The sequence below is a fragment of the Oncorhynchus masou genome, chromosome 14, assembly GCF_036934945.1.
Source record: "Oncorhynchus masou masou isolate Uvic2021 chromosome 14, UVic_Omas_1.1, whole genome shotgun sequence".
Classification (NCBI taxonomy): Eukaryota; Metazoa; Chordata; class Actinopteri; order Salmoniformes; family Salmonidae; genus Oncorhynchus; species Oncorhynchus masou.
In genome coordinates this window covers 29,966,547-29,987,870 of record NC_088225.1, presented here as the reverse complement: position 1 = coordinate 29,987,870, position 21,324 = coordinate 29,966,547, and the positions used below count along the sequence as shown (strand labels likewise).

The following is a 21,324-nucleotide window of genomic DNA, read 5'->3' as shown; positions in this document are numbered from 1 at the left end:
ACAACTTTTTTTAATGAATAACGTAATAAATAACTTAAACCGATCATGTAATAACACCTAAACCAATGTTTAATGTGTTACTTCACCAATGTTAATGCACATACCACCCTCCACCAATTACAAACCCACACACACACACACACACCTATGCCCTGTACTCTAACACAAACAAGCACACAGTTATAGACGCATACATTGAAAAATAATAATAATAACAATTCATCGGTAGTTCTTATAGTCAATGAGACAGGGAGCTCGGTCGGGCAAGAGAAAGGAGGATTGGGAAACTGCAAATAACAATAAACTGAACTCCGTCTAGCAGAAACATCTTTGTATTAGCAACTATTAATGATTAGTTTATATTGTATTAAAGTTAAGGGACATCAACCTGCGCGGGGTGAACCATAGTAGGGGATATAAAGAGAAAACACCATCTTGAGAACTGAGTGTCTTGTTTGTAAATTGCTGTAAGTGTAAACTCCGGGTTGCAAACTATATTAAACAAACTAACCTCTGATTCCTGTGGTCACGCCCTATAAAGGCATCAAGCCATGAGCTCATTTGAAAGACAATAGTAAAGAATTTCTCTAACCAAGCTGTTTTTGTTGTTTCTATAAATACCTTAGATTTGTGATTTTAGATTTTATTTGCAAATATAAAAACAATACAACCACACGTGGACATAATGCATTTACTATCATTCAGGATGATACTAAAACAGTGAAACATGTAATGTACCGTTAAAATAGATTCATGATATAATACAAAAGTATTTTCTAGCATAATGACTCCCTCAACCGCCTCACCCACTTGAAGATAGGTGTTGATGACTATATACAGTAGGTGGCGGCACCTTTCAAACACCACAGAAGAAGCCGGAAAGCATCAACAGGAAGTACTTTGTTACCATCCTCTATCTCGTTTTCAAACCCAACACATTTCCACAGGCTTTTGCAGGATGTTTCTAATGTAAGATTAGTCTAAATGAGACGTTCATTTGTCACAACTTAAATGGAGTTTTGATATTTATAAAGTTGTGGTCTAGCTTTTCTTTATCTGAACGCTGTGACTAAGAAAGTAACTGTAGCATACACATTTAGTGTCGTTTTTTTATTTTTTAGAAAGAATACAGTAACGTCAGCTTCCACGATGGATCGGGTAAGTTTGGTTGACTTTTATTAATAGTATCCCTATTGTTGTGTTTTAAATGTCTAGGTCCAGTTTTCACGTGAGATCTTCCACATCCATGAGTTCGATTTGAACAGCAGGACAAAAGAAACCATGGTGGTAATTTCAGCCAAGTAGCCTACAAGCTCATCCCACACAGATTGTTGAAACAAGGCAATGCGCAACAAGCAGGTCAAGTCAGAACCAGGGAGAAATAATTAGGAATCGCCGACACCAATTATGTATATAAACCCTGGATTGCTGTTGCTTTATATTGGCCATTGAGAGTATTTAAAAGTACCGGGTAACTTCTTTGAACGCCTCATTGTTTCTCCAGATGTCAGTTCGACCACACAGCGTTTATACACTAATTTGTTGCGCCCAAATAAAGAATACGACCATTGAAAATAGGTCATTTTTGTTGCTAGGCTACCAGTTAAGGTGCTGTTAGCTTGTGTTTGCGCGCGTCTTTATGCGGAAGTAATACAACAATGATAGCTAGTGTCGAAGAATGGTAATGGAGTTAATTTTAGTCAAATTATTGAGCATATCCTCCGCGCGAATAAGCATCAGAAATTGTCCTTATTTAGCATATCAAGATCCAGATATGGACCTCAGTCTAGAGCTTAAAACATACAATGTAGGCCTACTGTCAGTATTTGTCGTCATATTGAGAAAATAAGATGTCCACATAGGCCTATCGCAGGATATTGAATTATTCCATATCAGCTCATAGGAAATGTCCATGTGTGATATTCAGAGTAATCACAATATCATCTGTCTAAAATAAAATAGTTTTGATGTAGTTTTTTACATTAGAACTTGAAAAAACATTGGAACAAAGACATCTGGATTGTTTTGATACAGTTGAACTCAGTCTTTCACAATTCCTGACTTTTAATCCTAGTAAAACTTCCCTGTTTTAGGTCACTTAGGATCACCACTTTATTTAAGAATGAGAAATTTCAGAATAATAGTAGAGAAGGATTTATCAGCTTTTATTTCTTTCATCACATTCCCAGTGGGTCAGAAGTTTACATACCCTCAATTAGTATTTGGTAGCATTGCCTTTAATTAGTTTAATGTGGGTCAAATGTTTTGGGAAGCCTTCCACAAGCTTCCCACAATAAGTTGGGTGAATTTTGTTCCATTCCACCTGACAGAGCTGGTGTAACTGAGTCAGGTATGTAGGCCTCCTTGCGCACACATGCTTTTTCAGTTCTGCCCACAAATTTTCTATAGGATTGAGGTCAGGGCTTTGTGATGGCCACTCCATTACCTTGACTTTGTTGTCCTTAAGACATTTTGCCACAACTTTGGAAGTATGCTTGGTGTCATTGTCCATTTGGAAGACCCATTTGCGATCAGGTTTTAACTTCTTGACTGATATCTTGAGATGCTGCTTCAATATATCCACATAATTTTCTACCCTTATGAAGCCATCTAGATTGTGAAGTGCACCAGTCCCTCCTGCAGCAAAGCACCCCCACAACATGATGCTGCCACCCCCGTGCTTCACGGTTGGGATGGTGTTCGTCAGATTGCAAGCCTCCCCTTTTTCCTCCAAACATAACGATGGTCATGATGGCCAAAACTTTATATTTTTGTTTCATCAGACCAGAGACAATTCTACTACAATCTTTGTCCCCATGTGCAGTTGCAAACCGTAGTCTGGCTTTTTTATGGCGGTTTTGGAGCAGTGGCTTCTTCCTTGCTGAGCAGCCTTTCAGGTTATGTCAACATAGGACTCATTTTACTGTGGATATAGATTTTTTTTTATTTTCCCTTTATTTAACTAGACAAGTCAGTTAAGAACAAATTCTTAATTTCAATGACGGCCTAGGAACAGTGGGTTAACTGCCTGTTCAGGGGCAGAACGACAGATTTGTACCTTGTCAGCTCGGGAGTTTGAACTTGCAACCTTCCGGTTACTTGTCCAACCACCAGCTACGCTGGCTGTGTACCTGTCTCCTCCAGCATCTTCACAAGGTCCTCTGCTGTTCTGGGATTTATTTGCACTTTTCACACCAAAGTGCGAACGTGCAAGATACGTTTAATGCTAGCTAGCAACTTACCTTGGCTCCTTGCTGCACTCGTGTAACAGGTGTTCAGATAAAAAATACACACACACACACACTTTTAAAACCAAAGTTTCACCCCTGCCAAAAACGATGTAGTCCCATCAACCTAAGCTAAATATGACGTGTCTATCCATGGTACTGATTTCTGTGTGTGCGTGCAAGTCGAAGAAAAAAAACATGTTGTGTGTCCCAACTTATGTTCCCTGAACGGTCTTGGACTCTGTCATACAGTACACACTTTTTTTTTCTCCCTCAAGGCAACCTGGCTAAGATGCTTGCTCGCAAGCCTAGTAACTTCCATTCATGGGCAACGATGTACCAGGCCAGCTAGTTAATAGCCCCTTTTCAAATTATTACTATTTTTGAAGTAATTGTGAGATGCTCATCTCACTACACACTGGCACAAAAAATATATTTGGTCAATTATTATTTTCAATTTTTCTTCAGTATTTTCTGTGCCTACTTTGCTAACATTATTGCGTTGGATTGAAATGGCACTATAGCTTCCATAATGATGATTGGAATTAAAAGGTTTTAATAACTTTTTGGGTATCACAGATTTTATTACATTTGATCATTTATTACTCTCACGTGCACATTTCTTTCCATTAAGATCCAACAATGTGCTACCTTTTTGTAGCATTTCTGACAATGCTAACATCTTTTCAGCTAAATCTATCTAACCTGGTCAGCGACTTGGATGCTTGGCAACAATACTACAGCTATTAGCTAACATTAGCTTGCTTGTCCAAAGTCCAGCTAGCCTCTGTAGCTAGCTAATGTTGATGAATAGCTACCGGAGAGAGAGACCAAATCAAGACGCTGGACAGAGTGGAATCAAGTATAGCAAAAAGGCAGTTTATTATGTAAAAGATATCTTGTCCTCTAATTAAGCGTGCACGGACCTAGTCATATGGCTCAGAAGGAGGCAGCTGACAAGGATCCCTAAACAGAGTGTGCAACAGATTTTGTACATAGAATGACGTAGGTTGATTCTTTTAGTTCTGTCTTCTGACTGGTTGGTTAAGGTTGGAGGCGGGTCCTGACCGAGCCTGTGCAGGAGCCTCATTGGTGCCCGGTGAAGTCGTCCCATCCTGGCTCCTGCCCAGTAGAAAGGGGAGTGGAGTGTGTGTGTTCGTGCGATGGAATGTCCGTATGTGTCCCGGAGTCGTGAGATAAGAGAGCAGAGGGGGTCGTGAAACAACAGAGCTGAGGGGGGTAGTTTTATTGCAGGAAGAGTGACCTGGTACCTGTTTTAACACTAACACCAGTCAACTGAAAGCTGCTAGCTAGTTAACCTACAGGCAAAGAAAGGTAGCTAGCTGTAATGGTTTATGGAAGGTTTGTTACACAAACAACAACTTCAGCCATTGTCCTGATCCAGACAACAATCGCTGACATTGACACAGAAGCTGGCTAACGATAGCTAGTTCACATCCAAATGACAGTCCTATATTTTTGCAGAAAACATAGCTGCATCCGTTCAAAATCAAATTGACACCCTGCTACCTTACAATGCATGTTATGCAATATACTTTTGCAACACTAGCTAGCTACTCCATAGACCAAGCTATATTTAGAGCTAGCCATATTTCACTGTCCGGCAGGACACCACTCAAGCTGTCGCTGAGAAAACAAATCGACATGTTAACAGCATGTTGTGGACTGCAGTGAGCAAATGCATGCTGGCTAACATCGGAACAAACTCAGTTTCAAACATCCTGAATAAATTAAAATAGGCTCCTTCTCCTGTCTTTACATTTTTAATCCAGATCTGTCCAGATCAACAGTGCCAAACTAAGAACTTTGCCAGTTGACTGGCTTGATTATTTTTACAGCTCCGACCTGGATGCTGGACTTGCCCATGTGTTGGATATCTGTCAACAACTCTGCCATGCACGGCCATTCCAGTGGTGCAGCACTAGGGGTGGGGGCTAATGGGGGGGGGGGGCAAGAAGGAAATACAGGCAGGGACCACATTACTGCAAGACAAAATCATTTGGTCAATTAATCATGTTGGTCTTGTAAGTATTAAAGCAGTGTGTTAATTGAATTTAAACTCAATAAATAAATCATTTTGAAGACCCTGGTCCTTCCCCCACCAGCAGCCAACCAGCAGTGCAGCTACCAGTCCCAGGGGTCCCCTCAAGGAGTTATACTGACAGACACCTGTAGGATACATTGCTTTATAAAATAAGCAACAACCACTCAGACCAATTCCAGGATTTAATTTAATCATATGTTTTATAGTGTTAAATATGTCATTATAGTGTTGCATGTTTTGTAGAGTTTAAAAAAATGTTTATTGTGTTACATAATATTTTATAGTGTTAAATAATGGTAGGTCTACATCATGTTTCTTTGTATATGCTGGAACAGTCACACCCATGGCTCTCACGCTAGTTCCACTTCTACCTACATAATATGTTAAGGAATCCCTAGTTATCTTTCCTTCCTCCCTAACTGTGCACTTGTTCACTTTCCTTCACTGATTTGAAAGGAAATGGCTGTTATGAAACATATGGTGGATTCTCCCACTATCACATGACTCCACCAATCCAAAGATGTTTTTTTCTCTCTTTGGTACAATTGTCATAAGTATGTTGTAGATTTTCGTAACTGTAAGTACAACGATGTTCCTGTCATTTGTTAACAATACATTTAACTATCATTTAATCAAACTGCTAAAAACTGAATTACATAAGCAAAATTGTAAAGTGTAGTGAACGGTTTCACACTTCAGGAGAAAGGAGGTATTATAAGGATGCAGTCATCAATCAGAGATTTAGACTAATCAAATGTTTGGTCTAATGATATTCTATGTACAATACTTCCTGTGGTCACCAGGACAGAGCTAGTCCGTCCCCCTCCACCCTGCCGGAGTCCCCTGGTCACAACTCTCCTGGTAACATCTTACTGCTGGATCTGAAGAGGGATTCTGTGTTGCTGGTCGACTGCAGGAAAACACCAGGGCAGAGTGGAACTGTGAGAGAAGGACACAAGGAGGGAGATGGAGATCTGATTTCATCAAGTAAGAACAATGGGGGGTGTGGATTAGACTACAATCTGATTCTGCATCTTCTGTTAATTGATTGATAAACAGTAAACACTCAGTGGCCAGTAAATTCAGTCCAGTCTCCTGTTGGAGGGGAATGTACCTAATAAATTGTTTGATGATAAGGGCAGCAGGTAGCCTCGTGGTTAAGTGTTGGGACACTAATGAAAAGGTTGCTTGTTCCAATCTCTGAGGCGACAAGGTGAAAAATCTGTCTGTGCCCTTGAGCAAGGTACTAAACCCTAATTGCTCCTGTAAAATGCTCTTGATAAGAGAGTCTGCTAAATAATAAAACAATAAAAAATAAAATGTTTTGGAAACATGGGTCCATATACAAATACTAACTATTCAAGGTCTTTATTTTACAGGGGACACCCCTTACCATCGTTCTCTTAGTGGGAGGGGCTTATCATCTGGGGAGCCTCAACAGCATGTTGCTGAGGAGACAGAGAAGAGTCTCTCCAGATCAGAACATCTCAAGAAACACCAGCAGAGACGTACAGGGAAGATACCTCACCACTGCTGCTCTGGCTGTGGGAAGAGTTTCACAAGCCAGAGTGGCTTCATTATTCACTGTGATCAGTGTGGGAAGAGTTTTGCTGCATCTAACACCTTCAAATCTAATGTAAGAATTCATACAGGGGAGAAGCCTTATCGCTGTGATCAGTGTGGAAAGAGCTTCAAACATTCAGGCAGCCTGACTACACACCAGCTAATGCACACTGGAGAGAAGCCTTATAAGTGTGATCAGTGTGGAAAGAGCTTTGCTGCAGCTTCCGTCCTGATTATACACCAGCGTGTACACACAGGAGAGAAGCCTTATAGCTGTGATCAGTGTGGGAAGAGCTTCAGTCACTCAGGCAACCTGACTACACACCAGCTAATGCACACTGGAGTGAAGCCTTATAGTTGTGATCAGTGTGGAAAGAGCTTTGCTGCAGCTTCCTCCCTGATTATACACCAGCGTGTACACACAGGAGAGAAACCTTATTGCTGTGATCAGTGTGGAAAGAGCTTTGCTGTAGCTTCCTCCCTGATTATACACCAGCGTGTACACACAGGAGAGAAGCCTTATAGCTGTGATCAGTGTGGGAAGAGCTTTGCTGCAGCTTCCTCCCTGATTATACACCAGCGTGTACACACAGGAGAGAAGCCTTATAGTTGTGATCAGTGTGGAAAGAGCTTTGCTGTAGCTTCCGCCCTGATTGTACACCAGCGTGTACACACAGGAGAGAAGCCTTATAGCTGTGATCAGTGTGGAAGGAGCTTTGCTGTATCAGGAAAGCTAACTAGACACCAGCTAACACACACAGGAGAGAGGCCGTATAGCTGTGATCAGTGTGGGAAGAACTTTGCTGTAGCTTCCAACCTGATTAGACACCAGGTAACACACACAGGAGAGAGAACTTATGTCTGTCTATGTGGGAAGAGCTTTGCTCGAGCTTCCTCCCTCACTATACACCAGCGAATGCACACTGGAGAGAGGCCTTATAGCTGTGATCAGTGTGGAAAGAGCTTTGCTGTATCAGGAAAACTAACTACACATCAGCAAACACCCACAGGAGAAAGGCCTTATATCTGTGATCAGTGTGGGAAGCGTTTCAGTCAGTTATGGACCCTTTATTCACACCAGTGAAGACACACTGGAGAAGGAACCTTATGTCTGTCCAGGTGGGAAGAGCTTTGTTTATTTAGGGCCAATGAGAAAACACCAGAAAACACAAACATGCTGTATTTCATCTCCCTCCCTTCTGGCACCGGTTCCAGATCCCTAAATAAAGGATCAGTAGAAAACATCTTGTGAACAGTCATATCCATCTCCCATTCTTAAATAGTTTCCTCAGTCTGATCACCATGGTAACCTCTGTGGAGCATAATATGCAGCTCTGATCTAGGATCAGGTCTCCCCTGTGTCTTTGTAATATCACACATTGATCTACATGGATAAATGGTATCATAGGAAATGTCATAGTGAACCTGTGGGGGGATGTTGATAATAGTATCTTCTTTCATGTACTCATGATACTATTATTATTAAATGTCATTATGTAGAATGTTTCAACAATAGGTGTATATTCATGTATTCAATTGATCAATACAATCAATCCATTATCTTCTAAACAAGAAATTATCACTTAAATTGTGTATTTTATAAATCTGTATTGATTAAAATGATCCTAAATCTAATCCATAATATATTGGATAATTATTTCCATGAGTTCAAGGCAAGATCTTTGTATACTGTGTCTTGTATCAACGGTTAATGTAATAACTTTTAGATTTATAATGTAATAAAGCCGGTAAATGTAACATCTTGTTGGTTAATATGATGAAATGTTGTCTAATAACCTTTTCCACTTAATGTAATAAGTTATTGGTATCAGGTAACAACTTTTTTTAATGAATAACGTAATAACTTAAACCGATCATGTAATAACACCTAAACCAATGTTTAATGTGTTACTTCACCAATGTTCATGCACATACCACCCTCCACCAATTACAAACCCACACACACAAACCTATGCCCTTGTACTCTTACACAAACAAGCACACAGTTATAGACACATTGATAAAAAAAATGAAATAACAAGTCATCGGTAGTTCTTATAGTCAATGAGACAGAGGGCTCGGTCGGGCAAGAGAAAGGAGGATTGGGAAACTGCAAATAACAATAAACTGAACTCTGCCAAGCAGACACATCTTTGTATTAGCAACTATTAATGATTAGTTTATATTGTGTTAAAGTTAAGGGATGTCACCCTGCGAGGGGTGAACCATAGTAGAGGATATAAAGAGAAAACACCATCTTGAGAACTGAGTGTCTTATTTGTAAATTGCTGTAAGTGTAAACTCCGGGTTGCAAACTATATTAAACAAACTAACCTCTGATCAAAGAAGTTTCCTGTGGTCACTTGTATGAACATATACAGAAAGTGTAAGGAATTTCTGCCCTGTTGTCACTATTTCTATTCATTACGGAATAGTAGGCTGATAAATAGACAAATCATTTGGAGTTGTGCATCAATAACAATTGTTTGCAGACGGTCATAATACCAAAGAAGAAGACCCCTTCCTTCACAACAGCTCTGCTCCGTGAAGCGCAGCAAGTATGAATGTCCTGACTTCTGCCAAGGTTGCATCGCAGGAAATGCTGTATGGCCACTGCAGACGTCGGATTGAACATACATCGGACTTTACTGTTTCAACGCAATGATGGCGCAGCGCTAATGGTATTTTATTTAAGAGGTAGCTCTTACTGGCCTCAGCCAATAAAAAATATATGGACGCTCGAAGAGAACCAGAGAAGAGGCCCAACTCGAGGAAAAATCTGTCGCCCTCCAGCAGGTGGCGTTTTTTCCCGCTCCACCAGGCAAGGAGTTTTTGTGTGGAGGTCAATGAAAATGTGTTGATTTTGGTCAATCAAAAACGAATGGCTTATTTGCTATGTGAGGTTTATTTGATCGAATATAAGTTTCTTAGTCTGCACTCCAAAAACCGCTATAAGCCCTTGGCGGGGCGCTTTTGCGTCTTCCATTCAGAGAACCGCTACACGCCCTGTAAAGGCATCTAGCCATGAGCTCATTTGAAAGACAATAGCACAGAATTTCTCTAACCAAGCTGTTTTTGTTGTTTCTATAAATACCTTAGATTTTGATTTTAGATTTTATTTGCAAATATAAAAACAATACAACCACACGTGGACATAATGCATTTACTATCATTCAGGATGATACTAAAACAGTGAAACATTTCATGTACAGTTTCAATAGATTCATGATATAATACAAAAGTATTTTCTAGCATAATGACCCCCTCAACCGCCTCACCCACTTGAAGAGAGGTGTTGATGTCTATGTACAGTTGGTGGCGGCACCTTTTAAACACCACAGAAGAAGCCGGAAAGCATCAACAGGAAGTACTTTGTTACCATCCTCTATCTAGTTTTCAAACCAAACACATTTCCACAGGCTTTTGCAGGATGTTTCTAATGTACGATTAGTCAAAATTAGACGTTCATTTGTCACAACTTAAATGGAGTTTTGATATTTATAAAGTTGTGGTCGAGCTTTTCTTTATCTGAACGCTGTGACAAATAAAGTAACTAGCATACACATTTCGTGTGTGTTTTTTTTAATAGAAAGAATACAGTAACGTTAGCTTCCACGATGGATCGGGTAAGTTTGGTTGACTTTTATTAATTGTTTACCTATTGTGGTGTTTTAAATGTCTAGGTCCAGTTTTCACGTGTGATCTGCCACATACATGAGTTCGATTTGAACAGCAGGACAAAATAAAGCATGGTGATAATTTCAGCCAAGTAGCCTACTAGCTCATCGCACACAGATTGATGATACAAGGCAATGCACAACAAGCAGGTCAAGACAGAACCAGTGAGAAATAATTAGGAATCGCCTACACCAATTATGTACACTACTCAAAAAATAAAGGGAACACTAAAATAATACACCCTAGATCTGAATGAATGAAATATTCTTATGAAATACTTTTCTTTATATAGTTGAATGTGCTGACAACAAAATCACAAATTATCAATGGAAATCAAATGTATCAACCCATGGAGGTCTGGATTTGAAGTCACACTCAAAATTAAAGTGGATAACCACACTACAGGCTGATCAAATCTAATTTATTTTTATAGCCCTTCGTACATCAGCTGATATCTCAAAGTGCTGTGCCGAAAACCCCAAACAGCAAGCAATGCAGGTGTAGAAGCACGGTGGTTAGGAAAAACTCCATAGAAAGGCCAAAACCTAGGAAGAAACCTAGAGAGGAACCAGGCTATGTGGGGTGGCCAGTCCTCTTCTGGCTGTGCCAGGTGGAGATTATAACAGAACATGGCCAAGATGTTCAAATGTTCATAAATGACCAGCATGGTCGAATAATAATAAGGCAGAACAGTTGAAACTGGAGCAGCAGCACGGCCAGGTGGACTGGGGACAGCAAGGAGTCATGTCTGGTAGTCCTGGGGCATTGTCCTAGGGCTCAGGTCCTCAGAGAGAGAATTTGAGAACGCACTCTTAGATTCACACAGTACACCGAATTGGACAGGTGAAGTACTCCAGATATAACAAACTGACCCCAGCTCCCCGACACATAAACGACTGCAGCATAAATACTGGAGGCTGAGACAGGAGGGGTCAGGAGACACTGTGGCCCCAGCCGAGGACACCCCCGGATCCAACTTTGATGTAATGTCCTTAAAACAAGTCAAAATGAGGCTCAGTAGTGTGTTTGGCCTCTACGTGCCTGTATGACCTCCCTACAACGCTTGGGCATGCTCCTGGACAGTCTGTGGTGCAGTCTGTTGGTGGAGGGAGCGAGACATGATGTCCCAGATGTGCTCAATTGGATTAAGGTCTGGGGAACGGGCGAGCCAGTCCATAGCATCAATGCCTTCCTCTTGCAGGAACTGCTAACACACTGCATCCACATGAGGTCTAGCATTTTCTTGCATTAGGAGGAACCCAGGGCCAACCACACCAGCATATGGTCTCACAAGGGGTCTGAGGATCTCATCTCGGTACCTAATGGCAGTCAGACTATCTCTGGCGAGCACATGGAGGGCTGTGCGGCTCCCCAAAGAAATGCCACCCCACACCATGACTGACACCGCCGCCAAACCGGTCATGCTGGAGGATGTTGCAGGCAGCAGAACGTTCTCCACGGCGTCTCCAGACTGTCACGTCTGTCACATGCTCAGTGTGAACCTGCTTTCGTCTGTGAAGAGCGAATTTGCCAATCTTGTTGTTCTCTGGCAAATGCCAAACGTCCTGCACGGTGTTGGGCTGTAAGCACAACCCCCACCTGTGGACGTCGGGCCCTCATACCGCCCTCATGGAGTCTGTTTCTGACCGTTTGAGCAGACACATGCACATTTGTGGCCTGCTGGAGGTCGTTTTGCAGGGCTCTGGCAGTGCTCCTCCTGCTCCTCCTTGCACAAAGGCGGAGGTAGCGGTCCTGCTGCTGGGTTGTTGCCCTCCTACGGCCTCCTCCACGTCTCTTGATGTACTGGCCTGTCTCCTGGTAGCGCCTCCATGCTCTGGACACTACGCTGACAGACACAGCAAACCTTCTTGCCACATCTTGCATTGATGTGCCATCCTGGATGAGCTGCACTACCTGAGCCACTTGTGTGGGTTGTAGACTCCGTCTCATGCTACCACTAGAGTGAAATCACCGCCAGCATTCAAAAGTGACCAAAACATCAGCCAGGAAGCATAGGAACTGAGAAGTGGTCTGTGGTCCCCACCTGCAGAACCACTCCTTTATTAGGGGTGTCTTGCTAACTGCCTATAATTTCCACCTGTTGTCTATTCCATTTGCACAACAGCATGTGAAATTTGTCAATCAGTGTTGCTTCCTAAGTGGACAGTTTGATTTCACAGAAGTGTGATTGACTTGGAGTTACATTGTGTTGTTTAAGTGTTCCCTTTATTTTTTTGAGCAGTGTATATAAACACTGGATTGGTGATGCTATATATTGGCCATTGAGGCTTTAAAGGCACCGGTTAACTTCTTTGAACACTTCAAATTGTTTCTCCAGATGTCAGTTCGACCACACAGCATTTATACACTAATTTGTTGCACCCAAATAAAGAAAATTATAATTGAAAATAGGTGATTCTTGTTGCTAGACTACCAGTTACGGTGCTGTTAGCTTGTGGTTTCCCTGGTCTTTATGCGGAAGTAATACAACAATGATAGCAAGTGTTGAAGAATGGTATGGAGTTAATTTTAGTCAAATTATTGAGCATATCCTCCGCGCGAATAAGCATCAGAAATTGTCCTTATTTAGCATATCAAGATCCTGATGGATACCTCAGTCAAGAGCATATGCATTGTATGTGCTGAGAAAATATATCAGGAGGGAATCCAGAAATTATTTGAATAAAATAATGAATTTCATTTGTCTTAATTATTGAGCCTTTGCTGAAAACACAGAAATTCTACTTATTTTCAGCATTTCAAGATCCATATATGGACCTCAACCATGAGAAGCTTGAATGTGCTGAGAAAACACAGATATGCAACGTATACAGTCAGTATTTGTCAACATGAAGAGAGAAAATAGGGTGTCACACCTCAGGATATTGAATGATTCCATATCCGCCCATAGGAAATGTCCATGTGTGATATTCAGAGTCATCCCAATACCATCTGTCTAAAAGAAAATCGTTTTGATATGTAGTTGTTTACATTTGAACTTGAAAAAATATTGGAAAAGACATCTGGATTCAGAATTTCTGTTACGAATTCTAGACGTCAGATTAAAATGAGAATATACAGTCTGCTGGCTGTTGCGTTCTAATAGCTCAAAACCGTTCTGTACTAACTATTAAAGTATGTTTAGAATTGACCATGGATAGTCAAAGGTAATTGTTTGCAGCTTTCACAAGGTGAATAGCTCAATTAATTGTGACGGTCTCACTTCCCATTGAAAGCTAAGGAAAATGGTTGTCATTGAATTAAAGGTTGTGTACCTTAAGGTCATATAACTCAGCCAATGATACTGAACAAAGAAATCCCCATGTACAATAGAGCCCTTCTTCCTTGTGCCTTTTACAGCTTGTAAATCAATAACTAATTCACCATTTGTCACCGAATCATCAAACTAGATATGATTTAATCTACAAATGTGTTAAGGTTTTCTTGTGTCGAAAGGAGAGGAGGACCAAAATACACGTGGTTCTCGATTCGTCTTTAATAAAGATAATAACAAACAATACAATTCAATAAACGTAAAAACCCTAAACAGCCCTATCTGGTAGAAACAGGAACAATCACCCACCAAACACTTAAAGAATATGGCTGCCTAAATATGGTTCCCAATCAGAGACAACAATAAAAACCTGCCTCTGATTGAGAACCACTCTAGGCAACCATAGACTTACCTAGACAACTCTACTATACCACAATCCCATTACCTACAAAAACCCCAAGACAAAACACACCACAATAAATAACCCATGTCACACCCTGGCCTGACCAAAATATTAAAGAAAACACAAAATACTAAGACCAGGACGTGACAAAATGTCTAGTATACTTTTACAACCTTTGTTTTGAGGAATAATTCCACTTTTATGTGATAGAAATACATAAAATCTCAAATCTAAATATATTAAAGATAACTAATTCCGTGATTTTCACAGAAAAAAGTGAAGAATATGCATTTATTTGCAATAACTTTAAATAAATGTTAATTTCAAGGGCAATTTGTTCTATATGAAGTCAGACAATGTTTACAATCTTAAATTGTATGACAAATCAATGTTTGCATTTTTAGTGCAACAGTTCCACATTATAAAGTAGTTAAAAGGCACAACAGTTATTTATTTATATGTCTCTAATTTAACAGCAAAGAGCCCCTTCCAATCATTTTCTATTTTGGCTTTGTTGAAGTCCTTCTTTGTCATCCCCAGACAAGCTGAATGGTACCATCTCTGGCACACAGAGCATTCTATCTGTAGTATTAAAAACATAAAACAGGGCTATGTTTATTTACATGTAAATTACAGTTCTGGAATACCCAAATTATGTTACATGCTTTTGCAATCAGGAAAATGTTCAAATTGAATTGGATTTTTGTTCAATTGCTAAATTGACTTTAAATTACATGCATATGACCACAACCCTGGCAGAAATTAATCATCGTTGAGTCTTCAGGCAATATAAATCGTATCGTCATAAAGGCAGACATTTTGGAAAAAGGTATCACACTTCAATGTTGTAATATCAAACATTACAATGAAGTTTCAAGACAAAGTTTCATACTTCTAAATGTCTTGAAGGATGAAACTACACGAGCCTACTGTTATATTACACAAAGACAAACCCAGTTGGTCAGATGACCTTCATTTTTCTCTGGATGATGCAAAGCACACATGTAGTAGTCTTGCTTCATATTGAAGACTGGAAGAATAAAAAGAGGACCACATTTTTATGCCTGGTTGAAGTCCTAGTTTTTAATGATTAGTGCCAGTAGATTGCAGAGGGGTTCACATAAAGTTCAGAGGCAAATCATAATGTACACATTCAGTCCAAAAACTAATATGTACTGTCCACTTCTTCTATTAGTGTTTCTTTTGTTATCCACCCTTGTTACTGTCATTTCATTATTCCAATATGTTTTCATTAATTGAATTCACTTATTCTATTTTATGATAATTGGTAGGATTCCTGTTTGCATAACATAGACGGAAACAAGTCTTATCAATAATAGATAATAGTATTTATTCTCGGAGCGCGCTAGCATGTTACCACAAACAACAGTTTATATACAAAATATGGTGAATGAATCTCGTCCTCTCGACCGAGACAAAGCAATTTTAAAAGTTCATTCAAAGTTCATTCTGACCCACTAGCACACACACAGGACACACAACATAACTGAATTAACTCTTGACCCCTCACCATTATCGATCACCACTTAGCTGACAGTTCTAGTTAACAGAAAACCTAGGAATGCACTCACTGCCTTATCTAAATCACCCCAGAGCTAAGTTTTGTCGGTTCAACCATAGGTTAACGACCCTATCTGCTTACTTAACCCACAACCCATTCCTCCCCAGGCAAGTTGGAATGGTGTTCATTATATTTAATTACTCCTTGTTCATGTCAAATAATCCCTTCTTTATGAACTAACATTATTAATCAGATATTGTAAAACAGGGTATAGTTTACTTAGTTACAATTCTAAAAATGGCGATATTGTTTAGTCATTTATTCATAATATTCCTCAAATTGAATGTTTCCTACAAACAAAGCTTGTAAAAGTATACTAGACATGTATAGAATAAATCATACCTAGTTTGATGATTCTGTCATAATCAGTTAAAACGTTATTAATTTATACCGCTTTAAATGGCATTTTATATATTATATATTTCTATCAAATCAAAACTTGAATTTTTCCTCGAAACCAATGTTTTAAAAGTATGTTAGACATTTATAGAATACATCATACATAGTTTGATGTTTCTATGGTGAATTTAAATGGCTTTTGTCGAATGTCCGTCGAAGTCCCGAATATAAAACTAACTTTACCTCGGGTGGTTTCGGGGGCATTAGCCCGGTTCCCCAACCCAGGCACCACACAGCTGGAACAGCATGCACTGCAGAGTTGTTGACAAATATCCTACACGTGGGCTCGTCTCCCATCCTGATCGGAGCTGTAAAATGAATGAAGCCTGTCAAATTCCTAGCTCTTACCATAGTTTGGACTATAGAACTAGCTAGCGTTGCAAAAGCCAATTGCATTGCATGCATTGTCAGTCAGCAGCGTTGCAATTTGCCCAACGTTTGGTGTTGGTTTTGAACTGATGTAGTTAGCTAGCTATGTTTTGTGGAAAAATATTGGACTGGCATTTGGAAGTGAATTAGCTATCATTAGCTTCCTTATGTGTCTAGGTCAGCTGTTGTTGTCTGGCTTTACCTGCCGAATGGCTTTGTTATATGTGTATCAAACCTTCCATAAACAAATATAGCTAGCTACCTTTCTTTGTCCGTTCATTAGCTAGCTAGCTTTCAGCTGACTGGTGTTACCTAGCTAGCTTTCAGCTGACTGGTGTTACCTAGCTAGCTACAGAGGCTTAATGCTGGACTTCGGGCAAATAAGCTAATTTTAGCTAATAGTAACTGGATTGTTCCAGGGCAACAGAGTTGCAGACCTGTTTGAATATAACTCGGAGATCCGGCTGAAAAAATGTCAGAAAGGCTACAAAAAAGGAGCTCATCGTTGGTTGCTAATGCATGAAAATGTGCACGTGGAAGTGAGAATCTGTTGGAGCTACATACTTCAGTCAATATGATGTTTTTTCAATCAAATGGTCACTTTATGGTAGCTACAGTGCATTTGTAAAGTATTCCGAACCTCTTCACTTGTTTTCCACATTTTGTTACTTTACAGCCTTATTCTAAAATTAATTTGATGTTTATTGACTCATCAAACAACACACTATACCCCATAATGACAAAGTGAAAACAGGTTTTTGACATTTTTCAAATGTATAAAAAAATAAAATATACTTTATTTAGTATTCTGATCCTTTACTCAGTATTTTGAAGCACCTTTGGCAGCGATTACAGCGTCGAGTCTTGGGTAGACACTACAAGCTTGGCACACGTATTTGGAGTTATGCAAGTCCCCGACTAAAAAGATCTTGGTCGACCGAGAGTAGTCTGTTTTTTCGACGAATCGATTGGTTGAAATGTCAACGTGTATTTGCTCCATATACACCAGCCACCAATTGTGCAAGTTCTCCCACTTAAAAAGATGAGGCCTGTAATTTTCATCATAGGTACACTTCAACTATGACAGACAAAATGAGAAAAAAAATCCAGAAAATCACATTGTGAAGACTTACAGAAAACGTTTGACCTCTGTCATTGCCAACAAAGGGTATATAACAAAGTATTGAGATTAACTTTTGTTATTGACCAAATACTTATTTTCCACCATAATTTGCAAATAAATTAATTAAAAATCCTACAATGTGATTTTTTGGATTTTTTCCTCATTTTGTCTGTCATAGTTGAAGTGTACCTATGATGAAAATTACAGGCCTCATCTTTTTAAGTGGGAGAACTTGCACAATCGGTGGCTGACTAAATACTTTTTCGCCCCACTGTACATTTGTGAAAAGTAGCGAACGTTTACACACTTCAAGATTACACACTTCAGGAGAAAGGAGGTATTATAAGGATGCACGGCTAAAGTAATCAAATGTTTGGTCTGATGATATTCTATGTACAATACTTCCTGTGGTCATCAGGACAGAGCTAGTCCGTCCCCCTCCACTCTGCCGGAGTCCCCAGGTCACAACTCTCCTGGTAGCGCCTTACTGCTGGATCTGAAGAGGGTGTCTGTGTTGTTGGTCGCCTGCAGGAAAACACCAGGGCAGAGTGGAACTGTGAGAGAAGGACACGTGGAGGTAGATTTGATTTCATCAAGTAAGAACAATGGGGTGTGTGGATGAGAACACAATCTGCTTCTGTAACTTCTGTTAATTGATTGATAAACAGTAAACACTCAGTGGCCAGTAAATTGTCGATCCAGTTTCGTGAATGGAGGAGCGTGTTCCTAATAAACTGGCCATAGTGTATTTATTGAAGAGGGAGGCAGCTAGCCTAGTGGTTAATGCCAGTAATCGCAAGGTTGCTGGTTTGAATCTCTGAGCCAACTAGGTAAAACAATCTTTGCTCTTGAGCAAGTTACTTAACCCTGATTGCTCCTGTAAGTCGCTCTGGATAAGCGCGTCTGTTAAATAACAAATAATTTTTACAAAAATAATACAATTTATGGACCTGTATTTCCAAAACCAAGTTATTCAATGTCTTTGTTTCACAGGGGACATACACTGTTGTTCTATCAGTGGGAGGGGCTTATCATCTGGGGATCCTCAACAACATCCTGTTGCTGACGAGACAGAGAAGAGTCTCTCCAGATCAGAACATCTCAAGAAACACCAGCAGAGACATACAGGGAAGAAACCTCACCACTGCTGCTCTGGCTGTGGGAAGAGTTTCACAAGCCAGAGTGGCTTCATTATTCACTGTGATCAGTGTGGGAAGAGTTTTGCTGCATCTAACACCTTCAAATCTAATGTAAGAATTCATACAGGGGAGAAGCCTTACCCCTGCCTTGATTGTGGGAAAAGCTTTGTTAGTGCAGGAGCCTTAACCGTACACCAGAGTGTACACACAGGAGAGAAGCCTTTTAGCTGCCATCAGTGTGGGAAGAGCTTCAATCATTCTGGCAACCTGACTATACACCAGCGAACACACACAGGAGAGAAGCCTTATAGTTGTGATCAGTGTGGGAAGAGCTTTGCTGTATCAGAAAAACTAATGAGACACCAGCGAACACACACAGGAGAGAAGCCTTATAGTTGTGATCAGTGTGGGAAGAGCTTTGCTGTATCAGAAAATCTAACTAGACACCAGCGGATACACACAGGAGAGAAACCTTATAGCTGTGATCATTGTGGAAAGAGCTTTGCTGTAGTTTCCTCTCTGACTGCACACCAGCGAACTCACACTGGAGAAAAGCCTTACAGCTGTGGTCAGTGTGGGAAGAGCTTTGCTGTCATTTCCTCCCTGACTGCACACCAGCGACGACACACTGGAGTGAAGTCTTATAGCTGTGATCAGTGTGGGAAGAGCTTTGCTGTATCAGATAAACTAACTATACACCAGCGGATACACACAGGAGAGAAGCCTTACAGCTGTGGTCAGTGTGGGAAGAGCTTTGCTCAATCAGATAATCTAACTAGACACCAGCAGATACACACAGGAGAGAAGCCTTATAGCTGTGATCATTGTGGAAAGAGCTTTGCTTTAGCTTCCACCCTGACTGCACACCACAGAACACACACAGGAGAGAAGCCTTATACCTGTGATCATTGTGGAAAGAGCTTTAATCAGTCAGGGACCCTGAAATCACACAAGCAAACACACACTGGAGAGAAAGAAGCCTTATATCTGTGATCAGTGTGGGAATTGTTTCAGTCAGTTATGGACCCTTTATTCACACCAGTGAAGCTTTGTTTATTTAGGGCCAATGAGAAAAAAACAGAAAGCACAAACTTGCTGTAATTAGATAACCTGAATTCACACCAGCGAATACACCCCGTGGAGAAGCCTTATAGCTGTTTCATCTCCCTCCCTTCTGGCACCGGTTCCAGATCCCTAAATAAAGGATAAAATTAAATCAAATGTATTTATATAGCCCTTCTTACATCAGCTGATATCTCAAAGTGCTGTACAAAAACCCATCTTAAAACCCCAAACAGCAAGCAATGCAGGATCAGTAGGAAACATCTAGTGAACAGTCATATCCATCTCCCATTCTTAAACAGTTGCCTCAGTCTGATCACCATGGTAACCTCTGTGCAGCATAATATGCAGCTCTGATCTAGGATCAGTTCTCCCCTGTGTCTGTAATATCACTAATTGTGATTTAAATGGATAGGAAATGTCATAGGGAACCTGTGTGTGTGTGTGTGTGTGTGTGTGTGTGTGTGTGTGTGTGTGTGTGTGTAGGGGGGGGTGATAATTGTATCTTCTTTCATATACTCATGATACTACTATTATTAAATGTCATTATGTGGAATAATGTTTCAACAATGGGTGTATATTCATATATTCAATTGATCAATACATTCAATCCAATTATCTTCTAAACAATAAGTTATTAAATTGTGTATTTTAAATATCTATATTGATTAAAATGATCATAAATCTAATCCATGATATATAAGCTGAACTCTGCCAAGCAGAAACATCTTTGTATTAGCAACTATTAATGATTAGTTTATATTGTGTTAAAGTTAAGGGATGTCACCCTGGGTGGGGTGAACCATAGTAGGGGACATAAAGAGAAAACACCATCTTGAGAACTGAGTGTCTTGTTTGTAAATTGCTGTAAGTGTAAACTCCGGGTTGCAAACTATATTAAACAAACTAACCTCTGATCAAAGAAGTTTCCTGTGGTCACTTGTATGAACAAATACAGAAAGTGTAAGGAATTTCTGCCCTGTTATCATTATTTCTATTCATTACGGAATAGTAGGCTGATAAATAGACAAATCATTTGGAGTTGTGCATCAATAACAATTGTTTGCAGACGGTCATAATACCAAAGAAGAAGACCCCTTCCTTCACAACAGCTTTGCTCCGTGAAGCGCAGCAAGAATGAATGTCCTGACTTCTGCCAAGGTTGCATCGCCGTAAACTCTGTATGGCAACTGCAGACGTCGGATTGAACATACATCGGACTTTACTGTTTCACCACAAGGATGGCGCAGCGCAAATCGGTATTTCATTTACGAGGCCACTCTTACTGGGCCTCAGCCAATACAAAATATGTGGACGCTCGAAGAGAACGTTGTCAGAAAAGAGGCAAAGAGAGGCCCAACTCGAGGGAAAATCTGTCGTCCTCCAGTAGGTGGTGTTTTTTCGATCGACCAGGCAAGGAGTTTTGTGTGGAGGTCAATG

The 21,324-nt window shown here is 40.2% G+C and overlaps 1 protein-coding gene across 5 annotated transcripts; it reads left to right on the top strand.

Annotated features, from left to right (window-relative positions):
- The first annotated feature begins 916 nt into the window (after positions 1-916).
- LOC135554704 (zinc finger protein 664-like) lies at positions 917-20,800 on the top strand. 5 transcript variants are annotated; one of them, XM_064987125.1, is made up of 3 exons: positions 917-1,158; positions 6,096-6,279; positions 6,657-8,613. In XM_064987125.1, the coding sequence occupies exons 1-3, from the start codon at positions 1,150-1,152 to the stop codon at positions 7,937-7,939; spliced, it is 1,476 nt and encodes a 491-aa protein (XP_064843197.1). In that variant the 5' UTR covers positions 917-1,149; the 3' UTR covers positions 7,940-8,613. The 5 variants fall into 5 exon arrangements, with proteins under 5 accessions (XP_064843197.1, XP_064843196.1, XP_064843194.1 ...); XM_064987127.1 differs by lacking the exons at positions 917-1,158; positions 6,096-6,279; positions 6,657-8,613 and adding exons at positions 10,243-10,481; positions 18,102-18,279; positions 18,677-20,800; XM_064987124.1 differs by lacking the exon at positions 917-1,158 and having other exon boundaries at positions 5,213-6,279; positions 6,672-8,613.
- Positions 20,801-21,324: the final 524 nt, after the last annotated feature.

What these genes read in the sequence shown, in the direction of transcription:
- LOC135554704 (XM_064987122.1), top strand. Translation starts at nt 6,069, where the DNA reads ATGTACAATACTTCCTGTGGTCACCAGGACAGAGCTAGTCCGTCCCCC. An exon ending in TGGAGATCTGATTTCATCAA is followed by an intron (nt 6,280 to 6,656) that starts GTAAGAACAATG and finishes TAACTATTCAAG; the next exon opens with GTCTTTATTTTACAGGGGAC.